General features: G+C 42.6%; 1 protein-coding gene across 2 annotated transcripts; it reads right to left on the reverse strand.

The window, feature by feature from the left end:
- Positions 1–258: 258 nt before the first annotated feature.
- Positions 259–20,991, reverse strand: sccpdhb (saccharopine dehydrogenase b). 2 transcript variants are annotated; one of them, XM_037751339.1, is made up of 12 exons: positions 20,741–20,988; positions 19,916–20,028; positions 19,692–19,772; positions 16,904–17,033; positions 15,922–15,971; positions 14,448–14,578; positions 13,644–13,761; positions 8,946–9,065; positions 4,991–5,047; positions 1,944–2,055; positions 618–699; positions 259–490 (listed from the first exon to the last, which is right to left on the reverse strand). In XM_037751339.1, exons 1-12 carry the CDS (start codon positions 20,934–20,936, stop codon positions 391–393), a joined length of 1,290 nt encoding a protein of 429 aa, XP_037607267.1. In that variant the 5' UTR covers positions 20,937–20,988; the 3' UTR covers positions 259–390. The 2 variants fall into 2 exon arrangements, with proteins under 2 accessions (XP_037607267.1, XP_037607268.1); XM_037751340.1 differs by having other exon boundaries at positions 310–494; positions 20,741–20,991.
- Positions 20,992–22,084: the final 1,093 nt, after the last annotated feature.

A 22,084-nucleotide genomic window follows, 5' to 3' on the forward strand; every position in this document is an offset into this window, starting at 1 on the left:
TACCCACGAGTCACCCCTTTACAGACATGCCCACTTTATGATAATCACATGCAGTTTGGGGCAAGTCATAGTCAAGTCAGCACACTGACACACTGACAGCTGTTGTGGCCTGTTGGGCTGCAGTTTGCCATGTTATGATTGGAGCATATTGTTTGATGTTAAATGCAGTACCTGTGAGGGTTTCTGGACAATATCTGTCATTGTTTTGTGTTGTTAATTGATCTCCAATAATAAATATATACATGCATTTGCATAAAGCAGCATATTTGCCCACTTCCATGTTGATAAGAGTATTAAATACTTGACAAATCTCCCTTTAAGGTACATTTTGAACAGAAAAAAAACAGGAAAAAAAAGTGCAATTATTCGTGATAAAATATTTAAACCGGGTTACTGGTAGTTTCTGACTGAGAACTTGATGCTGTGGTTATGGAGGCGGTTGATGAGAGTGGTTTTATGGAAGGCAGCTCCTGGAGTGTACACTCCTCCCCTGTCAATAACAAAAGAGAGAGAGAATGTGGGATAATGCTTTAAGAAAGGAGGAAGGCAGATATAGAATCTCCCCAGAGGGACAAAGTAAAGGACACACAGGCAAAATAAGAACAGACTAAACTGACCTCCTGGGGAGAGAGTGCAGCTCATCCAGCAAGGTTACGGCTGCTTGTACCAAAGCAGAAACTGTAGCTACGTAACCAGGCTCTGTAAACCAGAACAAAAACACAAACATGGAGATAAAAAGTTGCAGAAATCTACAACCAACAGTCAAACATTGGTTTACATCACTATTAATGAATGATGCTAAAGTCGAATAGGTCTTTTTCACAGCAATAGTACTAACACATAGTAGGAAAAGCACAGATGTTACAAATAACAATGACAAGGGAATTGTATGATAGCTATACCTGTATATAGACCCCTTTTCTGTTAGCAAACATGATGATGTATTTTGTGGGCGCAGCGTTAAGTGGAGGCAGAATAATTCTCTCAACACGTTAGCTAACGCTGGCTAGCAACTTTCATAGGAATGAACGGGGGCCCCGCCTCCAACGCTGGATCCAGTTCTCTTTATACATTCATGGTCTGGACACTGACAAGCTAGCTAGCTAACGCCTGCTCTCCTCCTGGCGAAGTAGTCTCCCAGCGGCGAGGAGTGAGGCAGAGGGACTATGACCCAGCGCTGTCCGCTGTTGGGCTCATTTTCTGTAGCATGGTGGAATTAGCAAGGTAGCTAGCTAACTAGCCAGTCGCTAAATGGGTACAATTTAACAACTTAATGCTTCATCCACACACTCTTGTCACAGCGTAGGAAAGCACAGTGCTATCGCCAGATGAGGGATACATTTGTTCGGCTCATTTTCTGTGTTTCATGACAGCATGGTGGAATTAGCAAGCTAAGCTAGCTAAGTGTCCAGCTGTCCGACCAGCGGGCTGGTGGCCAACGGCAGCACTGTAAAGATAAATTGTGGGCGTATAAATCTCTGGATGCCTATAGTTAACTATCCTTCAGTAAAGTCAATCAAAAGAGAGTCGTACTATATCACCAAGCATTTCAGAGATGGAGAGAAAGGGTTGCTAATAATTTAGCCTTTTGCTAATTGAGCCAATGGCTTATGGCTGCGGTTAGCAGAGGGCTAAATATTAGCAACATTCACTCTGCATCTCTGAAACATTTCGCGGTTATTGTAGCTCGCTAGAGCCTTGAATCACAGTTTGTCATCTCAAATGTCTGTGATATCTGGATTCTGGCACCAAACAACATAGCAAGATGATATTTTTGATGTGTAACTTTAGCCAACTGTTAGTGTTAGCCTCCAGTCTTTCCTTTGTTTTGCCTTCAGCTAACACTGTGACATAACCATGACGTTTACACAAAAAGGGTCTATTAAACAGAACTAGAAGCCTGTAAGTGTGATATCAGCCGACTGTAGTAGTGGCAGTTTTACCTGGTCCCATGACCTGAGTGCAGATCTTTGCGTTGGGTTGGCCCTGTGTGGGATCTGTACCCTCTGAGTAGCCCTCCCCGAAAAGCGTCAAGCTGAAACAGGTGTCTTCTATCTGAGGGAGGAAGATGACGGTGAGGGAGGAACTGACTGTGCGGACAAATCAATGAAAATCAAACACACAATCTCGCGGCGCAACATACTAGACTCCTGTACATAAATACTGTACATACATGGTCACCAGAGCTGTAATGGTTGTTATAAACACTAACAAAGTGAAAATAATATAAACCCATGATGAGTCGTATCCGCTATAACCATGGTACAAAACATAGTGTATAAGTAACAAGGCAAAAGTGAGCATGGCTCACATACTCCCACTCACTGCTTGACCCCTACTGGAGTAGGACCAGAGGTTTTGCCCTTTTGGAACTAATGGAATTAGTCTATTGAGCACAATGTAGCTTGTTATTAGCTCACCTTCCTCAGGATAAAGTCAGTAGAAGACAAATATGGTCTGTCTGGTTGATGCTCTCCAGGTTTTAACCACTTCATTACTTGCTTGTATTTCAACACCTGGACTCTGTGTCCACGGTGCCAGGTGATAGTGTCTGATATTTCATTAATTGTACATGATTTGGGAACTTGCCATCCAAGTTTGTTTATCGCAAGTATGTGATGAATGATACACGGTGCCAAGTCATTAGCTGTAGATGATTCAAGATCTCCCCAAGCATAACCTAACTAACCCCCAAAAGGCACAACTAGACCACACTGTCAACCATCATACAAAATGTGAAGTTCCTAAGTTAAATAGTTTCAGAGTTCTGCTCCAGAAACGAAAATGTGACACGCGAACCCCCGGCTCCCTACTTTATAAATAAAGTAGGAAACAGAAATCTAGTATATTTTTGTTTTTTTGTATCACTCATAGTATCTACTACTACTACAACATCAAAGCCCCTGAAAACTTCCTTTCAAAGTTTTCTCTATAACATTAAATATTAATGACTAAATAAGCATTGAAGTTTTGAAAAGAACATCCGTAGGTATCATTTATTAAAGGTGTAGTGTGTAGGATTTAGTGGCATCTAGTGGTGAGGTTGCAACCAACTGAATTCCTCTCCACTCACTCCTCCCTTTTAAGACTGAGATTACGTGAGCTGCACAGAGTGCAAAACCGTGGTAACGCCGTTCTCCTCGCTCAGAGGCCGTCCATACCATAATGACACTTCTTTAGGAGCAACGGAAGTCAGACGGCGACTGGTGGTACCACGGTTTAGCACTCTGTGGCTCACGTTACCTCAGGTTCACAAGTGTGTCAGAGAACTACGGTGGCCTAAAGGTAAAGTAAAAATGTGAAAGGCTCTCTCTAGAGGCAGTGTTTGGTTTGTCCGTTCTGGGCTACTGTAGAAACATGGAGGAGCAACATGGCGGAAGAGGACCCGCTCCCTATGTAGATATGAAGGACTCATTCTAAGCTAACGAAAACACAACCATTCTTAGTTTCAGGTGATTATACACTAATGAAAACATAGTTATGAATATTATATCCCATTTCTGCTTCTAGATCCCTCTAAATCCTACACACTGTTCCTTTAATAGTTTGACAAAAAGCTCAAATAATCTAATCCATCAGGACAACTGTGATCACATTTTGATTCAAATGTTGCTAGACCCATAGACTGTATCTAAAGATGGACGACACGTCTCCACTTCCTCCCCACTGTGCAGAAGTGAAGCCAAAATATCCCGGATACGGGAGCTGCCATCTTGAGATTTTGACGTCATCTGGACCCAGAGTCTGCGCAGTAGCGATCGGGCGGTGGAGCCGCGGTATCGAGGTCACCTGCCCGAACCAATCGCGAGCCAAGCACGGCCGCAGCTTGTCAGCTGTCAGTCATGACGTCTCGCCCCCCTTTCAATAGCATCACAAACTGATTAAAACCAAACTGAAGAATCAAAACAAATGAACGCTTGAACATAAATCAGCGAGATAAGAACTACCTAACACCGTGTCCTAACTGGATGCGGACGTCCAAATATCGCTTAGCATCGGACGCTCTCTGTCCACACTGAATAGGATAAATATGCATTTCTGTTACGCACATCACTGCAAGTGTCAGCGCGTGTGCTCAAAGTGGCAATAATCAAGTTAATATCCTCATCTGCGTCCAGGACAATTGACCCGAAGCCTGTACTACGAAGTGAGTTCAACATACTCGGGGTATCTTCTCGTTATCTGGCTTCACTAACCCTAACAACAGAGATCCCGCTAAACGGTCCTACGATGGTAGACTTCTACTCGGTAAGTCAACCGAGGGTTTCTCTGTCTGGCTATGAGCGCGTTTACATGAACAGGGTGGTGTCTGCAGACAGAATATGACCAATCACAAACATGGACAAGTCTACAGACTGCAGACAGACAGAGCGGCACATTTTACAAAGGAAGAGCAAACTATATTAGACAAATACGAAGAAGTTAAACACTTAATCAGACTAAAAATAACACAGTTGAAGCTGCCAAATGCAGGAAGAACAGCTGGCAAAAGAAAAATAGAAAAAAATAGGAGCAGGGCGTCCGACAAAAAGCTCAGCTCAAAACGTTACGTTGTGTCACGCCGCTCGCAGCCAGTTAAGACACTCCGATAGAAAACTATGTAATCAAGCTGATTTTTGTCACTGACGCTTGCACGCCCGTCACATCCAGTTACGACCTGGTGTTAAATGACAGAAACCATCTTTGACTGTTTAGTTTGGCCCATGTCCCATCCACTAACATGGAGGAGGCAGCCAGCCACCATGTTTTGGCTTCACTTTTGGGGAGCTGTCATGTTGTCCATCTTTATATACAGTCTATGGTTGAAGCCCATCGCTCATAGTAAGAAAAAAAACACAAACTACATCACCCAGAGCAGTTACTGGATTTCCTTTCACTTGTTTTCAAACTGCGGGCAATGTTTGACAGCCATTTCTCAAGGAAGCTTTCAGCTCAGCTCAGGATACAGAAATGATGCGAATATATTAAATTCATGCAGTATTTGTGTCACCTGCTTCAGGGTTGGACCAGACTTGGTGAACAAGCCAAAGGAGAAGAGTGATGGGAACTTTTGGAAAGACAAAAAACAAATATCAATCACTTATACATACACACAGTTGGGCTAAGTGTATAAGAAACTGTGACTATATACAGTAGATACATAAATTCCATCCCATATACCGACTCCATTTACTCTCCATGGCGCTTTTTGTTGAATTGCATTGCTGACAAATGAAGCATTAAAACTGTATAATCCATGTTGACTTGAAACATTTATACACTCGCAAGCATCAAGTAGTATCCCAGTTGTTGTCACACTCTGCTGCTGCATTTAACATGAGCAGGTTTGGGTAAGCCTTTAGGCTAAATACCCACATCTAACTGTGACATTCATCCACATTTAAATGCCTGGAATAACCATCTTAAAGCTGGAGTGTGGAACTTTTGTCTCCCCCCTCTGGCAGTGAGAGTAATTACTATATGGGAGAGACCGTAGCGACGGAGCTGCAGCTGGGAGTATGGCGGAAGCTATCTGTGTGTTCCAATACCCATACTACCGCGCCAGAAAAAATATTTAGTGTATCCCAATTAGGGATGCTCATTTTAAAAGATTTTCTTAACCGATAACCAACCCTCGTTAACCGATTATTAACCGTTAACCGATAAGATTTGTGCCTCGCATGCAGCGGTGCGCCAGCTGCAGGAGCACAACAGATATTGGTTGACGGGAGTCTCCAGTTCACCGTCCGGGAGCGTTAACTTAGCAGCTACGATGCTGCGTGTAGTGTCGCGGACATGCAGCCACTTTCCCAGTAAAAGTCTCCAACGCACATTTAGTTTAGTTTAGCAGGTTGTCAGCTGTGTGTCTGCCCGGATTAACGATACTTTGTCTGCCCGGCACAGCTTAAGTGAGTGACTAACAGTGTGTGTGTTTGTGCTACGTTAGCAGCTCTAGCATTGCCGGAGGCTTCGTTCTCGCTGCCGCACACATAGTCTGTGTAACTTTAGCGAGTTTCCAACAGACGGTGTGTTTGTGTTGGCGGTGAGTGTGAGGTTGTTGGTGGCGTTCTAGCTGTGAACGTAGGTGTAGCAGTGTGTGTAGTTTATTTGTTGGTTAATAAATGCTACGAAACTACAAGTCCTCCGCTCCACTCAAGCGAGCCAGAGACCGGAGCCGTCTTCCTGTATCCTGCAACTCCGGCTCCGCCTCTTAAGGTGGACTGTTAAGGTGGACCAGCTTTTCTCCTTAAGGTGACGAGCCGCTCCTCTGAGCCGCTCAGCTTTTGAGTTAATCATTAACATTTATTTTAACCGTTTTAACCGATAGCGTTAATCGGTTAAAATGGTTAATGTCGGTTAACGGTTAAAGGGACTGTTTGTAACTTTTTACACGTATAAATCTACCAGGTCGGTTTCCCACGCACTCGCATATGCGCGCTCGCGTGTGGCTACACTGTTCAGACCGCTCCTCTGCCTGCTTGCCTTCACTCACACACCGCGCGCGTCCTCGCTACCACCTCACGTGCATGCGCTCACACTCCACACTGCAGAAGAGTTAGTTTAGCTCTGAGAATATCTAGTGAATGTACAGTGGACGTTTGTGCAGAAATAAATGATGCAGCTCCTCCAGACCAACAGAGGTTTCCCGTGTCTTGTGAAGTGACGGGGCTTCCTAACGTTATCGTCTCTGACCGGGTGCCGGTGTGTTCCCTGTTTCCTCCGGCCGGGGTCGAGAAGATAATGTTTCTCTTCCTGCTTCAGCCCCGGAGGCTGAAGCAGGAAAAGCCAACACTAGGATCAGCAGTGATTCATGGAGAGACCTTCATCTGGTCAGCTAAAATTACTGCCAAGCAGCTGAAATATAGAGTGATATTGTTGTTTTAGCTGACGTGTGTCGCCTCACTGTTTTAAGAGCTCCTTCATGTATATTTAGAGCGAGCAAGCGCGAGCCCGACGCTGACTTTCGTTGATTTAACGGCCACAGGTGTCGCTGTTAACAAGCATTTCTGAAAGTTACAAACAATCCCTTTAAATGGTTAATTATGGACATCCCTAGTCCCAATACATAGTATGTCAAATGCAGTATGCCAAAAAATACCAGGATATCCTACTGCATCTGGTCACATTTTGCAGAATGCAAGCCAGCCTTTTCTGACTATTCTGCCCCACAATCCTCTGCGCAGTGGATATAGGCGCAAATGTTATGAGGAAGTAGTATGTCCCAATTGTATGAATACTGCTTGCAACAGTACATACTTTGTAAGGGCAGCTGCAGTATGTACTAAAAGATAAAAAGAATAAAAGAAAGAAAAAATAAAAAAATATGCAATTTGGAACGCACTTTAAGTTTCTGGAGTGGTTGCTCCAGATAAAAAAAGAAACTTGCCTTTCAGAGGAAGGATACATCAGACTGGCATACGGCTACTTCGCAAACGGTCAAGGCCGCGCCCCCTTTTGGGGGATAGAAAACCTGAAGATCTCATAGACTTCAATGCAATTTGACTTGTGTTTGGATTATAATTTTGACAAGTTTGTATGCATTCATCTCTTGTTATACAAACGTTTGTTTTATACACATGTCCAATCATTATTTTGCGATCTTGCCTGAACCTGAGCGTTTGTGATACCTTAATAAATTAAGGTTGATTGCTGCCATGTCCCTTCAGTCTTCCCCCATCCAACACAGTGACTGGATATTACTTATCCAGACATCTCTACATATCTGATTGAATCCCGTTAGGCTGAGTGTTGTCTGTTAATAACCAACGTGTTAATAACTAACTGTTTGATCTGTAGGCTGAGCTTTAGTTGGAGACGACAGTCTGATGCTGCTGTAACGTTAATGTATGACTGTATTACTGCAGCAGCCTCCCACTCAAGCCAACGTTAGCTAGCCATGCTAGTCACTGTCAAGAGCATTGATAGTTTCGATGCTGGTCTGGTCTATAACTTGGAGCTGTAAAGCCCCTCAATTATATCAGGCAGGGGAACAAATCAGAGATCAGCGTTTTTGGATTTATTGTTGGTGCAACCAACTACACAGCTACTCTTCGGCGTAGCGTTATTACTATTACCGGTTTGTATAAAATAGAAGTTTGGAGACATGTTTTAACTTCTTCTGGTTATGCTGTTTCCGTCAACGAGGGACACGGGATTGTTTTCCCCCTTTAGTTTTCCCCCAAAATGGGGCGTGGTCTTGCATGCCTACTCTGGATAACGTATTGCCGGTCTGATGTATTAAAGTAAAAAAAAAAATGCACCGGAAGACTTGAAGAGAACCCTACTGTGGGGCAGGGGTGGAGGTGCGACGAGCTCACCTGCAGACACACGTGGGCTAGCACCGGAGAGTCGCCACTGACGCCAGACACAGCTGTTCAAAAAAATACAGAGAGCTTTCCCTGGCGGCGATAGCCATAATCAAAAAAGATACAGTTTTCACTCTGCTCCTCTCAGAGTTTTCATTCACATTTCTCAGGTCAGAGGTCAAGGGATCCCTTTGAAAATGGCCATGCCAGTTTGTCCTTGCCAAAATGTTGTGTAACTTTGGAGTATTATTTAGCGTTTTCCCCCGACAAGCGAACATGGCAGGTTGGTACCAATCGATTCCTTTCTTAGGAATTTTAGGAAGTTAGTTTCCTATGATACCAGTATCTTTACTCTAGCTTTAAGACTGAGCCCGCTACAACCTCTGAAAGACAGAATAGCAACCGTTGGATTGTTAAGAGGTTAATAGTTTATATAATAAAAGATCGATACTGGACGTCCGTGTATTGATACAATATTGCCATGCAAAATTTTGCAACCCTAAGCTGTACCGATTTTTTCCCCCACCCCTAGAATTTACATGTAAAAGTCCTGCCCTCCCAGCTTGAAGTCTAAAGCTTTTGCTTCCTTTAAATGAACTCCACAGCAAATACCAAGGTAGACGTTACAGAAAACAGTTGGCTGATGAACAATCTAGCTACCGTGGTGAGGAGTTTCCTGCCCAGGCTGAATTTGACCATGAACCAGAAGAATAGGCCGCCACAGAAGAGCTTAACCACTGAGAAGAGGCCACCAATCCCGACGTAGGCACTGTACTGGACCTGTGGATGGAGGGGAGAGAGGGCACCAAAGGCACAATGTTAATGATAAAAAAGGAAATTAAAGGTGACAAAGAAGGAAACAAGACTCGGTCAAAACCGAGTATATGGCTGGACTGTATATGGTCAGTATGTGTATTTGTGGCTAAATTGTTACACAAATAGACAGTGGTCATGTCTATTATGTTGTGTGAACAGTTTTTTCCACTTATATCTTAATGTTTGATTGAAAGACAACTTATAATGAAGCAAATTATATCCAATAATATTAAATGGTAACATTTACTAGTCAGTATATTAGGTAGGTATTAGCATGACGTACAGTATGCAAGGTTAAAAGTATTTCAGTTTTTTATTAAAGCATTAATCATATAAGTGGTGTGTAACAATATACTTTGCAAACGTTTATGTCATCACTGACGTTGTTGCTGCCGTATTTATTCCTAGATGGAGTGCTAATGGAGCAGCTACAATGTTAGCATAGCCTGGCACTGATCGATCCGAAATCCATTCAGAAAACAAGCATTTTAAAAGTTGTTTGCTTGTCGTCTTGCGGACATACCCAACAAAGCATGAATTCTGACTTTTTACTAATCAGCATCATTATGTAGTTATTTCGGCTTCACTTTTGATCCGTTTACAACAACGTCGCTGACGTATTTATGCCTAGATGACGTTATGTTGAGTGTTGATGGAGCAGCTACAATGTTAGCATAGCCTGGCACTGATCGATCCGAGCTCCATTCAGAAAACAACATTTTAAAAGTTGTTTACTTGTTGTGTTGCAGACAGACCTGACAAAGCATGAATTCTGTGTTTTTACAAATCAACATCATAATGACGTTATTTCGGCATCATTTTGATCTGTTTATTGCAATTAAATCACAGCACAGTCTGTTTATTTTGGATTCATACCGCAGTAGCGACGTGTGGCTTGCTAAGTACAGATACAGTATTTGAATACAGCTTGCCGCGTTTGGTTTTCTGACATATCTGGGACTTTCACAACATGTACAAAGCAGCAACAGTGCAGCTCCCCTTAAATCCTCCACTGGAGAGACAATCACGGACAAGGGTAGCAGATGGAGAGATGGGTGGAACACTACTCCGACCTCTACTCCAGACAGAACATAGTGTCTCCCACAGCCCTTGACTCCATTGCTTGCCTACCAATTATGGAGGACCTAGATGCAGAGCCAACCCTAGAGGAGCTCAGCAAGGCCATAGACAGCTTGGCCGCAGGAAAGGCACCAGGCAGTGATGGGATCCCCCCGGACCTGATAAAGCACTGCATGACCACCCTACTGTCTCCACTGCACGAGCAAGAAGGTACTGTTCCACAGGACATGAGAGACGCCAAGATCATCACCCTTTCTAAGAACAAGGGGGAGAGAAGCGACTGTCATAACTACAGAGGTATCTCCCTCCTCAGCATCGTTGGCAAGTCTACGCCCGAGTCATCTTGACTCGCCTGCAGAAGCTTGCCGATCGCGTCTACCCGGAGTCACAGTGTGACTTCCGAGCCAAAAGGTCAACGGTAGACATGATCTTTTCCCTCCGCCAACTCCAGGAGAAGTGCAGAGAACAGCAGATGCCCCTGTTTGTCGCTTTCATAGCCCTGACCAAGGCTTTTGACCTGGTCAGCAGGGAAGGACTTTTCCAGATTCTCCCAAAGATAGGGTGCCCACCAAAACTGCAGAGCTTGATAAAATCCTTCCACAACAACATGAAGGGGACAGTGCAGTTCAACGGCAGTTCCTCCGAGCCCTTCGACATATTCAGTGGAGTCAAGCAAGGCTGTGTCCTTGCTCCCGCACTCTTCGGGATCCTCTTCTCTCTGCTCCTACCTCCACACCAGATCAGACGGCAAGCTTTTCAACCTCGCCCGTCTTAGAGCGAAGACCAAAGTCCGTGCAGCCCTCATCAGAGACATGCTGTTTGCCGATGACGCAGCTGTTGTGACCCACACTCAGCAAGAACTTCAGACACTGATGGATCACTTTTCCCAGGCCTGCAAAGACTTTGGATTGACCATCAGCCAGAAGAAAACAAATGTCATGGGACAAGACACTGAGGCTCCACCAGTTATCACCATTGACAACTATGAACTGGATGTTGTCCACCAGTTCACCTACCTCGGGTCAACTATTATAGACAACCTTTCCCTGGACACGGAAATCGACAAGAGGATTGAGAAGGCAGCAACAACACTCACTCGCCTCTCCAAACAAGTGTGGGAAAACACCAAGCTAACAGTTAAAACCAAGATGGCAGTATACAATGCCTGCATCGTCAGTACACTGCCGTACGGCAGCAAGACATGGACAACCTACAGCAGACAGGAGAGACGACTCAACTCCTTCCATCTAAGAAGCCTCCGCCGCATCCTGGGCATATCCTGGCAAGACAAAACAAGCAACACCGAGGTTCTGACCCGCGCTGGCCTCACCAGCATGCACACTCAGCTCAGACAGCGCAGGCTGCGCTGGCTGGGCCACTCTATGTCGCATGAAGGATGGTCGCATCCCCAAAGACCTCCTCTATGGAGAACTGGCAACTGGGAGCAGAACAACAGGCCGCCCCCACCTGCGCTTCAAAGATGTCTGCAAGCGAGACATGAAGGCCCTAGACATCGATACCAAGTCATGGGAGGCTCTTGCGGTTGACCGCACAAGGCAGAGAAGCACCTTGCATCAACACCTCATGACAGGGGAGCAAAAACTGAAGGACGCAGCGGCAGACAAGAGGGCCCGCAGGAAAGAATGCCGCAACGCAGGCAGACCAGAAACCACACACAGATGCGACCTCTGTGGCAGGAGGGAGGGAGATGAGATGTCAAAGGGAGTAATGAGCAGCGGGGAAGAAAGTGATGAATCACCACAGATGACTCATCATATTTCCACTCTGCTGGTAAATGGCGGTCTAAACAACATAATGAGATAGTTTCATTAAGATCCTGGCTGTGATTGATCACAGAAAGGACCTGACCAGTGACAGCTGCTGGAACGGCTGACCTAGTTACAGGTACAGCAGGGACAAAAAGGTTTGGCTTTTAACGACCAGCATGCAGAGGTGCAGTCGAAATAAGAAGGAGTATGTGTTCTTAATACTAAATATGAAACCTCTCTGTGTCATCTAATGCAGCGCACCAAACTGTGTTCCTGAGGGATACGACTGAGATATTGGTGGTTCTTCATCTTTCTGGTCCCGAGGCACGTTCAGGCAGAGCAAAACGTTTCGATGCATGTCCAGTTGAATACTGCCTCGACCAAGGCATGCTAAATTGTACCGGGTACACACTACACGAAAATCAAGCCGATTTTTGTCCCAATTTCCCCTCCCGATCGTCAGCAGAGCCCCGATTTTTTGATGGTTCTAAAGATTATCTTGCCAGATATTCCTGTGGTGTGAGGTATGTTTAGAGTAGGGCTGTCAATCGATTCAAATATTTAATCGCAATTCGTCGCATGATTGTCCATAGTTAATCGGGATTAATCGCAAATTAATCACACATTTTTTTATCTGTTCAAAATGTACCTTAAAGGGAGATTTGTCAAGTATTTAATACTCTTATCAACATGGGAGTGGGCAAATATGCTGCTTTATGCAAATGTATTTATACAACAAACAACACAACACAAAACAATGACAGATATTGTCCAGAAACCCTCACAGGTACTGCATTTAACAAAAAACACTATCTTTCCAACTTTACCGAAGTACATCATCCAGGGGGGCTCTGTACATCAGCAATGCGTTGACTGTCAGGAATGATTGGAAGAAGTGCTCTATTAAGTAACTTTAGGGAACGAGTTAATACAAATTTTCTCCTAGGGAAGGGGTCAGCAACCTGCGGCTCCGGAGCCACATGCAGCTCTTCAGCCCCTCTCCAGTGGCTCCCTGTGGATTTATAAAAATGGAAATGGATCACAGGTTTTTGTTTACTTTTTTTTTTTTTATTTATCATTGTTGTAGGTCTCTGGTACGACGGAGTATTAGGGCCACATTTAGGAAAAATAAATAAATCTGAGATTTCGAGAATAAAGTCATAATATTACGGGAATAAAGTCATAATATTATAAAGTAGTAATTTTACGTGTTATTTTCTTTTTTTCTCGTTAAATTATGACTCTATGATCCTCACTGCATTAGACTTATATACTATATACTTAGACTATAAACTGTGTTACCTTCATCACAATGATCAAATGTTTTGCGGCTACAGACAGATTTCTTTTCTTTTTTTTTTTTTGCCTAAAATGGCTCTTTTGATAGTAAAGGTTGCTGACCCCTGTCCTAGAGGGTGTAGGGGGGCTCCGTAGGAGTCTGGTGGCTTTAAGGAGAACATATTAATTGTATGTTTTGTATGTTGATAAAAAGCATCAGCACTGCACCAGAAAAAGGTGAGGAAGATTTCAAAATATTGAAAAGGATTATCATTGCTGATGTTTTAAGAGGAAGAAAATGCATTTAACAACTGTAAGTGTTTAAAAGGAAACTCCACATGGTAGCTTTAACTACCGTCACTGCAATACATCATTAAAAAACACAGTGTCTGTTCTTATGTTGACATAATCTTACCGGTGACTGGTGTTCCTCCTCGTAAAGGTAACGCTGGGTTCTCTTGACTACTGAGGGGTCAGAACCCATAAATGGGATGGCGTACTGCTCCATCTCCTTGCTGAAAAACATGAACCCCCTGGACACACACACACAAACCAGATTACAGAAAGAGCAAGCAAAGTGGTCAACACTTGCCGTCTACCTCAGCTTGCAGCATCAGCACCAGAGTATTCTAGCTCATTTCATCCATTGATAGTCTCCTAAATCTGTCTCTCTATCCCTGCCAGGCCCCACGTTCCAATAAAATCTCACTACGCTGAATGTAAGTCAGTCGGCCAGACAGTAATAGTCTGCAGTTATCTTGCAGAAACTTTGTATCTCCAAGTGTACTGGATTATTATACAGTAACTTAAAGTTTGTACCTCTCTTGTAGAGTACGTTTCAAGCCCTTGAGATTAAACATAACTAGTCAGAATGAAGGCTTTCATTCCAAAGCATTTTTTAAAAATAACATTTGCACCACATGTTCATTACATTACATTTATTTAATGACGATTGCATTTGCTCAAATGGCACTATGTTGTAAAAGAAGGTTATTAAAATAATGTTCAATCTTTCACTTTGGAATCAAACTATTGAAATGTAGGTCAAGTGTAAAAAGAAGATATATCAGTTTCAGTGGGAAAATCCCTCTGTCTTTGCTGAGCACTGAAGAAACACACCTCGAACCTTATCGCTGCCAAGCCCCACATTCCACTAGAAATGTTATTACTCAAAGTAACGTGTTTTAGCCAGACGGTAATTGCTCAGTTATAGCCTCACCTCTTTTTGACTTTGGCTCCCACCACGGGCAGCGGCTTGTGGCCAAGCTTCTTCCTCAGCTGGCGGAGGGATCCGCCGTCTGCGAAACCGTACACAGCAGACTGCCAAGTGGCATCATGGCCAGACGAGCCCTGCAAGGGTTGAGAGATAACTTTAAATTCTGTTAGGGTGCAGAAAGCCACTGCTATCCAAAAATCCCAATACATAACAATACCGAATATTTGAAATGGTTTCAATACTCATTTTCCACAGTATCGATACACGGGTACCAGCTGCTCTTTCTGCTCTCTCTTCTCTCCAACAGTGAGTTGACACACACACTGCTATTTATCTTTTAATAAAAATCTTAAATTTTATGCCCTCAACGGTATTGAATATCTATATTTTTCAAGGTATTGTATCGAAGTTAGAAATTCCAGTATCACAACACTAGTCCCCTCAATAAAAAACAAATCCCTATGGTATACCTTTTTTAATAAATAGATGGCTAATTTCTTCTGATTGACAGATTTAAGTGACCTGAGCCTGCTGGGGATTGCTTTACTTAGTCATTAAAAAATGACTGAAACTGCAGCGCAGTAGCACAAAAGCAGCCAGTAGCAAGTTTTGGTTATATATCAGAATATTTAGTTTCAAGGGAAATTAAAAATGGGCATTTAATAGCACAGTTTCACAAGGTAGCACTTCTGCTCCATGAATTCTTATTTAATGCCACTAATTTCTTTAACACAACTTGCAATTTTTAGTGGTGGTAGCGGGCTCAGGTTTAAAGCTAGAGTCACGATACTGGCATCATTGGCATCATGGCAAACTAGGAAACCTAAAGAATCCATCGGTACCAACCGCGCCATACTAGCTAGTCGAGATTGAGGCTAAAGAACGCTCCAAACTGTTGGGCTGCAGTTTGCCATGTTATGATTTGAGCATATTGTTTTCTGCTAAATGCAGTACCTGTGAGGGTTTCTGGACAATATCTGTCATTCTTTTGTGTTGTTAAATGGATTCCAATAATAAATATATACATATATTTACATAAAGCAAGCCTATTTGGCCGCTCCCATGTTGATAAGAGTATTAAATATTTGACATTTTAAGGTACATTTTGAACGAAAAAAATGTGCATTCATTTGTATTTAATCACAATTAACTATGGACAATCATTCGATTAACCACGATTAAATATTTGATATATTTCAGTTCTCTTTCACTATATACTCAGTAGAGGTAAAGTAAAATGCAATGTTTTATTTAAAAAAAGTGTTCAACTGTGTGCCTGCATTGGTATTTGCAGACATTTTCTAATAATATATAGAATCATTTAGTCGCATCCCTAACTGTGCCTTTAAAGCGACCACTCGGTTATACAAACTTATATAAACGGCCATCACTCCACTTTTACTCCAAAAGTTTGGAAAAAGAGTGTCGGACTACATTTCCCACCATGCAGTGCCGAAGCTGTAATTGTTCAGGCTACCTCAGGTCCACTGTTGATGCTCAGGAAGCTCTCCACAGCGGTCAGTGTTCCTGAAATCACACCAGGTCACACAGATGAAGTTCCAGTTTAAATGTATCAGCATAGAAAATACAATCAAATACATTTAAAGGTCCCATATCGTGCTCATTTTCAGGTTCGTACTTGTATTTTGTGTTTCTACTAGAACATGTTTACATGCTGTAATGTTAAAAAAACACATTATTTTCCTCATACTGTCGGCCTGAATATACCTGTATTTACACTCTCTCCAAAACGCTCCATTTAAGTGCATTTCAATGAAATTGCGTTGCTAGGCAACAGATTGGGTCCATGTTTACTTCCTGTCAGCTGATGTTATTTACATACACTGCAACAGGAAATAAACTGGGACACATTTAGAATGTTTACGTTTAAAACCGTGTAATGGTCTAAATATTGTATATTTGTGACATCACAAAAGGACAGAAATCCTGATGGGTTGTTTCAAACGCACAATTTCTGAATGAGGGCTGTGTGTATTTCTCCGTATATTGAACATTTTGATAGTTTAACAGTATTTATAAAGCACTTAAACCTGCTTTATAATGTAAAAGACCTGAAAATCTCACTTTTTACAATATGGGACCTTTAACTAAACGTGCCACTATTATCCTTTGGAAAGATTGAAGCAAAACAGTTTGAGCGTCTCTGTGTTGATAAATCCATGACAATTGCAACTAGTTGAAATGTATTACTGTAATAACTAATTAATGTCTCTATTTATTAAGAAAAATAGATTTTTCCACATTTGAAAATTGTGGGAAAGGATGTATAAAAATAAACAAAAGTCTTTGAAAGCAAGATGACAACCCAATATATAGACTAGATTAGGTCTTAAAATACACCTTCATATATTGAGAGCTCACACAACCCATTAGCATTTTAAACTTTTTACCTTCTTCATGGAGTAAACCAGTTACAGGCTTGACAGACTGTTTCCTACCTTTGAACTGCTTCTTGGTATAGAGAATACCCAGGTCTGCCGGTATGGAGTCAAAGCCACAGCTGCCAATCACATACACTCCTCTGTCCAGCGCCTTAGTGTGGTACTCTAGCTGCATACGTTCTAGGAACTGTAGAGGAAGGGGGGACACTATAATAACCATCATTTAGAAATGCTAAATTGATAGTTCATTAAATTTAGTTAATAGTTATTTTACTGTTAACAAACAACGAAATGATAATTAACTAGAATGGCACTTGGAGAGCGCAGACCTCCACCCCCCTCTCCGTGCAGCTTGCGCCATCATCTACGTGTATTTGTATTCATGTTGAGATCAGCTGTACGTAGCGGAGCATCGTAAAACACTTCATTCAGACTGCACAGAAACTAAATAAAACTCACCTAAACCGTCGTCCTTACTCTTCCCAACAATCACCAAGTGTGCTTTGGTCGAACTCAACTGTAATTTCACAGTTAAATGTGAAACCCCCCAACCCCGCACTCTCTCTCCGCCTCTCTCTCTAAATGAAAAAGGCGGGGTCATGCGTCATCAACGCGTCATCAGCTACACTGCGCATGTGTTATACCCTGTGGTCTTAATGCTCAGGTTGATAGGAATTCTTAAAAATATTCCTGAATCTGGATCATGATCCTGGATCGCCACCAAAATCTAATGGATTGTTCATTGTGCCACACCCCACCCCTCAAAAAAAATGTCATTCAAATCCATCACAGACTTTTGGAGTAATCCTGCTAACAGACAAACCAACAAACCAACAAACCAACCAACAACCAACAAACCAACGGGGTTGAAAACATAAACTCCTTCCTAGGCCTTCGGCCTTGGTGGAGGTAATAATGTTTACTAATTATTAGTAATACTATAATTTGTGTTATTTTAACAGTTTATTGTTGCTATATATTAGGGATGCACCGATACCATTTTGACATTTGGGTACTTGCCGATACCGAGTACCGTTACGAGTACTTCTCTGTGCCAAAAGACCCTCGTTAACAGACAGCTGGAGGGTGTGAGCGACACACGGCAGGCTGGGGAGTCCCGCATACGAGGCGGTGCGCCGCGACCGGCTCTAGGTCGGCTTGGAAAGGCTCGGGGCGAAGGTGCTTCCCGGGGCCGTGGACAAAGAGCTCGCTGCGCCCTCTCTCCCCACCGGTGAGGGACGCCCCCCCTGCTCCTGGTGCGATGTCTGCAACCCACCCGACCCGTCTTGAAACACGGACCAAGGAGTCTAACGCACGCGCGAGTCAGAGGATGCAAGCAAAACCCTGTGGCGCAATGAAAGTGAGGGCTGGCACGCGTCGCCTGAGGTGGGATCCCGGCCCCGCGGGGTCGGGCGCACCACCGGCCCGTCTCGCCCGCACTGTCGGGGAGGCAGAGCGTGAGTGCGTGCGATAGGACCCGAAAGATGGTGACGAGAGGTTAATGTCACGCTGTTGTAAAGTTGCATCAGTGCCATTGTATCGGAGCCGTTTTGCGAGTACGAGTACATGAGCACCGTATCGGACCCGATACCCGATACCCGATACTGGTATCGGTATCGGTGCAGCCCTACCATATATATATATTTATATATATATATATATAAGTATTTGTTAATGATTACGATATTATTCGTAAACTTTAAAGAAATTGTTTGTAAAAAACATCTATAAACATTACATTGATAGATATTTCTAACACTTTGTTAATGGTTAATAAACGGTTTGTAAACTGTCTATGAACATTATTTGGATAGACAGTTAATACTTTGTCTGAGATTAATAGTTGGTTTCTGATCCATCTATCTATGTAATGTAAATAGATGTTTTACAAACAATTTCTTAAAGGTTTTAAATCATTAACAAATACTTTGGTGGACTTCTGCGTTGTGTTGGTTAGATAGTAAAGACGCCGTGACACTGGGATCTCTTCATAGTCGGCCTCTGTTTATTCTGATAAACACAGGGAAACAGAACCTCCTTGTCAAATCTACTGCCCGCTCCGAACCTCTCCCACAGGATAGTTGTACAAATGGGAAGTTAGCTTAATTCGCCGTAACATTAAGCTAGCAGCATTTACTATAAAACAACAGTATGATAATAATGGGATGGATAAAGATAATATAATCAGCCACAAGAAATGACACCCAGCTCTCCCACAGGATAGTTGTACAAAAAGGGGCAAAGGGGATTTATAGTAAGGACCACAGAAGAAGAAACGAAGGAGGAGGGGCTCTGAACTTCACATACTCTATTCTGGAGTTTGAGGTTCTCCCAGTCAAAATAAAGTGTAACCACAGAGAACAAGATAGACATAACGTACATCATGACCCTGTTACATTAACATAGTTTATAAAATGTTATCATGTGCGCAACAATAAACTGTTAATAAATACTTTACTTATGTAATCAGAATGTAAGTGTTATCGTCTCCTATCAGATATCATACAATATGATTTTATAAACAAATTATTTCATATTACACAAACTACTGATGAAATAACAGAAATTATAGAATTACTAATAATTAGTAAACCTTATTAATTATCACCTCATTGCTTGCTAACAGTGAAATAACTATTAACTAAGCTTAATTGACTATCAATTTACCATTTATAAATGATGGTTATTATAAAGTGTTCCTGAGGATGGATACCCACGAGAACAAATCGTAATCTAGTCGGCCTATTTTAAGAGCAGTAATAACTAAGCTATAAATCAAATACAAAACTGCAATCATGGTGAATCAGCATCTAAAAAACATAGAAATGGACATTCATTTTTCTACCTGAGGCTCCCCACAAATGTCTATGTAGTGAGCTCCATTCTCTACGCAAGCTTTGACCACTGGTTCTCCATAAAATCGGTACTAAAAGGACAAAGAGCACACACACACAACACAGACCACAATATTTCAGTGTTATGGGTTCAATCCAATTTGAAAACCTGTCAAATATCATCTCAAAGCTTCCTTTGTTTCACTCCCTGACAGTGTCTGGGTAGCATACGTACAGGTCCCACACAGTTGAGAATCACCAGGCCTTGTTGGCACATGACGGCCAGCGATTCCTCGATAGACACATCAGCAACGATGATTTCAATGTCTGTCCTCAGCTCTGGCATAGCTGACAAAAGAGAGGAAAAGAGATCATCTTTTAGTGATTGTACAGAGGATAGCTGTTATACACAGTCCTGGCCTGATGCTGTGTGTGTTCATGTCAGACTTTAAATGCAACACCCCCATATACAATGTAGGTAGTCTGCAAAGCATATCTGAGCCACAAAGCTGAAAATATCATATATTAATAACTATTTCTAAATGCTGACAGCTGCATATCAGCTGTATCAGTGCTCTGGTACTGAGTTGAGAGGGGGGGGGGGCATGAATACTGTGATCTGTCCCTTCCTCTCATTGTAGAATGACTCTGGTCAGTCAGATGTTAACTGTGAGCTGATGTCACATTGCTCAGTACACATATTTAAAGCTAACGGTAGCAAAACAAGAACTTAAAAAACTTATATTTAGGGGTCAAGTTCAAAATTGTTCATTTCTAGCTACATAACCACAACAACAACAGCCCGGGCTGCTGTGTCTGTCAGTCAGGTGAGTAATAAAGTATCCCGCCGCAGTGAAAAGCAGCCTGACCTGACGTATCAGTTAGCTACAGTATACAGGCTACTCTGGGTCATGTCTAGAAAGGAGCCCGCAAATTGCGAAAACCTCTTGCGAGACTCACTGCCCAGCGACCTATCCATTCGAGGGAATAGTTCTCGCGAGATTTCCCCCAGTTTGCTGGCTCCCTTCTAGCCACTCCCGCTACTCTGTGGAGCACATACACAGCCTCCCAGCAGCTTGTTTTAACACTTCTCCCAGACGCTGTCTGCTTCTCCCGGCCACGGCCCATTTCAGAGCGCTCCCGCCGGGACTCTCTGCAGCACACCGGGCGACCTCCTCCACAACAAACTGTCCTGTGAACCCTGAGGCACCGAAAATGATGATATGGTACGGTCTGCTAGAGGTTACAGCCGCCATTGTTGACTTCTAGTTCAAGCAGGTCCCGCCTGGTAACGCGTCAGCTCCGGTTCTGTCCGCTGAATGGTTGAAGACGAACATGAAATAATAACTGACACCTATGGTGTTCCGCGGATTAATATCCATATTAATCCGCCGGCAGCAACTACGTATTGTTCAGTTACAGTGGTTTATGGAGAATTATTGTTTATTTGATATTGCAGACAGTTATAATTTGCATTTGTTTATTCCACTGGTATCTTATTCCACTTTTATTTAATTTAGTAACATATCCAATATCTAGGGCACGGCGCACTCATTCCACTATAAACATGTTAAAGGAACAGCGTACGAGTTGGCCTCAATGTTTTCCTCTAATAAAAGTATTGTGAATGTGAAATATGATGGATCAGATAAACAGATGAGTCAGATTTGGCTACATTTTCTCTGCCTCCTACTGTAATGGCCATGTAGTAACTGTGTAGTGAGACTGCAGCAGGAAGTATGGCTCCAGATTCCGTGGAGTACATTGACATCTGTTGGTGAAGTTCAGGTATTACACCCAGGGCATTTGTGGCCAGTGTGAAAAAAAAACCATCAGGAGCATGTGTGTTAAATTACAGTCAAACTACAAAAACATGATGATGATTAAATGAGACAGATTAAATTTAACCCCTTTCCATTCCGCCCTCTTTTTTAGAGTGGCAGGAGTGGGGGACATGGGATAAAAGTCACCAGTAGATGTCAAGTAGAAGTGGTGTACATCATCTGAGAGCTGCAACCTGAAGATTAATTTGAGATGCAGCTCAGCACTGTGTCAAGTTGTTAGAAGAAATAAAAATGAATGAATACATTAATGAATTAAAATAAATTGTGAATTGTGAATTGTGGTGGTAATTCCCATGCTCACTTATGTCTAATAAATTGTTGCAGCAATTTTTACCATTTGTTACAGAGATTTGGTGTTAAATTTAACAATTTTCTTACCATTCAAGAATTAATAAAAAATTAACAATAACCCCTCCAAAATACCACATTTGGAGATTTTATGCAAGAATTGTATTTTTTCGGTGATTAGATGGCGAGCACTGTTGTGTAAACTGCTCAGAAACCCCCTTATTGTCAATCTACTTAGGAAAGCCATCCATCCTCTGAATGTTCTAGGTCTC

This window comes from Sebastes umbrosus, chromosome 18 (assembly GCF_015220745.1).
Source record: "Sebastes umbrosus isolate fSebUmb1 chromosome 18, fSebUmb1.pri, whole genome shotgun sequence".
NCBI lineage: Eukaryota > Metazoa > Chordata > Actinopteri > Perciformes > Sebastidae > Sebastes > Sebastes umbrosus.

Coding starts and splice junctions, on each gene's coding strand:
- sccpdhb (XM_037751339.1), bottom strand. CDS start 20,936: ATGGCGGCTGTAACCTCTAGCAGACCGTACCATATCATCATTTTCGGT. Junction 14,579..15,921: donor GCATCAACAGTGGACCTGAG/GTAGCCTGAACA, acceptor CAACCCTTGCAG/GGCTCGTCTGGCCATGATGC. Junction 2,056..4,990: donor CTGGTCCAACCCTGAAGCAG/GTGACACAAATA, acceptor TTCCTCCCTCAG/ATAGAAGACACCTGTTTCAG.